The sequence below is a fragment of the Pecten maximus genome, unplaced genomic scaffold (genome assembly GCF_902652985.1).
Source record: "Pecten maximus unplaced genomic scaffold, xPecMax1.1, whole genome shotgun sequence".
NCBI classification, from domain to species: Eukaryota; Metazoa; Mollusca; class Bivalvia; order Pectinida; family Pectinidae; genus Pecten; species Pecten maximus.
In genome coordinates, this window is record NW_022981447.1 from 565 (window position 1) to 4,571 (window position 4,007).

General features: G+C 37.3%; 1 protein-coding gene across 1 annotated transcript; it reads left to right on the forward strand.

The window, feature by feature from the left end:
- Positions 1–212: 212 nt before the first annotated feature.
- LOC117320058 lies at positions 213–2,486 on the forward strand. Its single transcript, XM_033874750.1, has one exon. It carries the CDS (start codon positions 403–405, stop codon positions 2,359–2,361), a length of 1,959 nt encoding a protein of 652 aa, XP_033730641.1. The 5' UTR covers positions 213–402; the 3' UTR covers positions 2,362–2,486.
- Positions 2,487–4,007: the final 1,521 nt, after the last annotated feature.

A 4,007-nucleotide genomic window follows, 5' to 3' on the forward strand; every position in this document is an offset into this window, starting at 1 on the left:
TTGCTACAAAGTTTCCTCATATGAATGACCTTTACCTACTTTCAAGGTCACAGGGGTCATATATGTGGATTTATATGTAGATGTCAGATGACCGTTTAGGCCTGTGGGCCTCTTGCATATAAATACATACATGCAGTTCAGAATACAAGTCATACATATAAATTAAGATTCACAAGGTCTTTTTGTTTGAGTGTCAATGTGCAAGAACGTAGACACAACTTTAACTTGTTTCTGGAGATGTAAAGGCTTCCTTTGTTCTATGACACAGGGCTATTCACGTATGCTGGGGCTGTTATTTATAATATTATGTCGATATGTTGAAGCATCATCTATTTTATGACACATAATTAATCCATTTTTTTTTCTTTTTCTTTTTAGATTGATGAGGAAAGCATCAAGGACATGACAGAAGAAGACTTGAAGGAATTCTTACCAAAATATGGGGACAGGATTGCCTTGCGGTCTTTAATTGCTAAGCGAAGAAAACATAAAGGAAACACAAAGATGAGTCTCCTTGAAAAATTAAAACACAAATTAAAAAGAAACCAGACAGAAGAAGAGGCCGGACCATCATTGAGTACGTTGAGCGAAGGATCTACTTCATCTTATTCAAAAAATGCATTGAAAAACCAACGGATTATTGAATTTGGCCTTATGGTTTTCGACGTCTCTTCACATTTATATAAATCAATAAGAGCTAAAAAGGGAGGAGGAGTAAGAAAGACAAAGGTTTCAAAACATAACTGCAAGGCTGATCTGTTGCAAGCTGCAAAAGAAATTTTTCTGAATGGCCAGTTTGGTTATGGGAATCCGGATGAATTTGAGTGTGATATTATGGACTACAAGCAAGTATCCCTGGAGGAAAACATCACGGTTGGTGAAATTATTGACAGCACAAAATTGCAAAAGTTACGGTTTTATTTAGCGCTTAGGAGAAAAACAGACATAGCATCAGACAGTGATGACTCCCTTCCGGACATCAGCAGATATCCGAAAAGAACCAGAGATGGATATGTGGTAGAGAAAGACCAAGTTGTCAAGCAGGACTACTCTCCAATACGCCAGCTTCCAGTTTCACAATTGGATGTGAATGAGCAAACCTTTTGCACGAGCACTCCTGATAACACTCATCGTTCTAATTTGTCACAAACATCAAGTGACCAATTAAACCTTGTGGATGTATTTCCGCTTTTCTACCAAGATCCAGAGATCTCGTTCGGTCCAACAGACAGACTAAATAGTGCAGATGAAACTCTTAATCTTCAGCATGACATAGATTTATTACTTGAGGAAGATAGCGCTGAACATGTCAGCACTCTACAAAATCAAGAAAATGTGACACCTCCCTTAAGACCAGAAGCAGCCATAGAAGAGCGCACCATTCACATCCGAAGAGGAAATTGTATGGCTGACCTCATGGGCGCATTCTCAGAAGATAAAGCTTTACAACAAGTCATCACAATTGGTCGTACACTGGAAACAGGGGAAAAAGAATTAGGATCAGGTAATGGGGTGGTAATGGATTGCCTCTGTGAATTTTGGAGTGATTTTTATGAAAGATGTACAACTGGCCTAGACGAAAAGGTACCTTTCCTTAGACACGACTTCACAGAGCAGGAATGGAAAGCATGTGCACGTATTTACTTATTCGGATGGGCCCACTTCAAGTACATTCCTGTACAGTTGTCAACACAGTTCATCAAAGCAGCTTTAGGTCGTCCTTGCCAAAACCTAGTTGACTCTTTTCTGAAATTTGCAAACCGGGAAGACAGCCAGGTGATTCGCTCTGCTTTGGAAGATTTTGCCAGTGTTGACCTTGACGACCTGCTAGATGTACTGGGTAACCACAGTGTTAAGAAGAGAGTTAGTGCGGATACTCTACAAACAATCATACGTGAAGTTGCCCACAAAGAGCTTATACAAGAGCCAATGTTTATTATTGACAACTGGAAAGAGGTGTTACAGTTCTCTGCTTTTGGACTGATCAGTGACGCAGACTTGTCATCACTTTATGAGGAGTCAATACCAACTGGAAGGAAGGTTTTGAAAAGACTAACAATTAATGCGAAAGACAAGAACGAGGAAGATGTAGGCAACCACCTCAAAAGATATCTACGTGAAACAGATTCTGCCACATTAGGATCCTTCTTGAGGTTTTGTACCGGAAGCGATTTGCTCCTAGACTCAAACAAGATAATAACTGCTGAATTTACAGATATGCCAGAGGTATCTCGAACTCCGATAGGAAGGACATGTTCCCAAACTATTCAACTGGCTAATAGATTTGATAACTTTCCACAATTCCGTGCTGAGATGAACAGTGTGCTTCGAAGTAATATTTGGGTATTTGACATTGTATAAATATTTGAAAAGCAGACTGGGCCTTGGTGTTCATATGCTGAATTTTTCAATAGCAATACTGCCAATAAAGATGCCAAAAGTATGTAGAAGCTGCAAATGAAAAGAACATTGTAGTTACAATGTATACTAGTTGGGTGACACCTGAAGGATGTCACAGAAAGAATGAAGCGTAGTGAGGGGCGATAACTCTGTTTCAGCAGTTTTCATAAAAAAAATCGCTCAATATCTAAATTTCAACCAATGAGAAGACTGTGTTAAAGGTTGGGCCGCGGGGCCGAGTGGTTAAGGTGTCCCAACATTTTATCACTAGCTGTCCATCTCAGGGATGCGAGTTCGAAACCGACGTGGGGCAGTTACCTGGTACTGACCGTAGGTCAGTGGTTTTCCTCTGGGTACTCCAGCTTTCCTCCACCACAAAAACCAACACGTCCTTACAAATATTGTAAATGACCCTGGCTTTTAATAGGACGTTAAACAAAAATAAGTAAAACTGTCTTATTGCCAAGGAAATGAAACCCATAAAGTTGAATTTGCTGTCCCATAATACCCCCTATTTCATTGAAACAACAATATCAATTTTGGCCCAAATCAGAGGCCGGGAAAATGGCGACCATTTTTTAAAATTGAAAATGAGGTGACCGAGGGACCGGGTGTCCCATGATGACCACAATCAAATTTCATAAAAATTGGGCATACTTATTTGGACCAATCAGAGGTGGGAAAACGTCTTCTTTTAAAAAAAAAATTAAAGTGGGGTTACAAAGAAACCGGGTTGTCCAAAAAATTTATATATCTGTACCAAATTTTTTAAATTTTCGAAATATCTAAATTTGGAAAAATTTCCTCGAAAAAGATAGGATTGATTTTTTCCAATGGAATATCCAAGATTTTAGGGGAATTGGCTCCCCCAATTTAAAAATTTTGGGAGAAAATTGTTAAAAACACACTTGCACGGGGAAAAATCCATTTTTGTATAAATTTCCCCCGTGGAAACAATGATACAAAGAGAAGGAAAAATTGTTTGTTTGTTTGACATAGCCATTTTTTTAAAAAATTGATATTTCGAGATTTCCCCCTAGTTTAAAAGTCAGTATCAGTGTTTGGGGCATGGTCCGGTCGAGCAAATTGGGGATTACCGGGTATCTTTTTTTTATTCAAAAAATTTTTGCAACTTCTTCATTAGTTTTGGGGAATCACAAATAAGTTCATGATAATCATCATCATACGAAAATTGATCGATCATGAAAAAATTTTGGGAAAATATCAAAAAAGCATTAAATAAATTTTACTTTTATAATTACCCAGGTAATTTTATCAAGAACAGGTAGAAATTATCTCCCTTTTTCTTCACAGTAAAAATTAGGTAATTGCAAGTTTTTAAATTGTCTTTGTGTTTTTAAAAACAATATTCAGAAAAGGAATTAACCAGCATAAAAAAAACATTTTTTTTATTTTTTAAAAATTTTTTTAACCTTTTTAAAATTTCAGGTACAGTGTCCCATTTTTGCCAATTTCTAAAAATTAATTGAAATTTTCCTTTTCTTACTTTTATATATTTTTGCTTTGTTATTTTGTTTTCCCCCTTTGAAAGCCAGCTGAGTCAGTTTGGGGCAGGGCCCTTGTAAAGTTAGTGCTACCTTAAAACA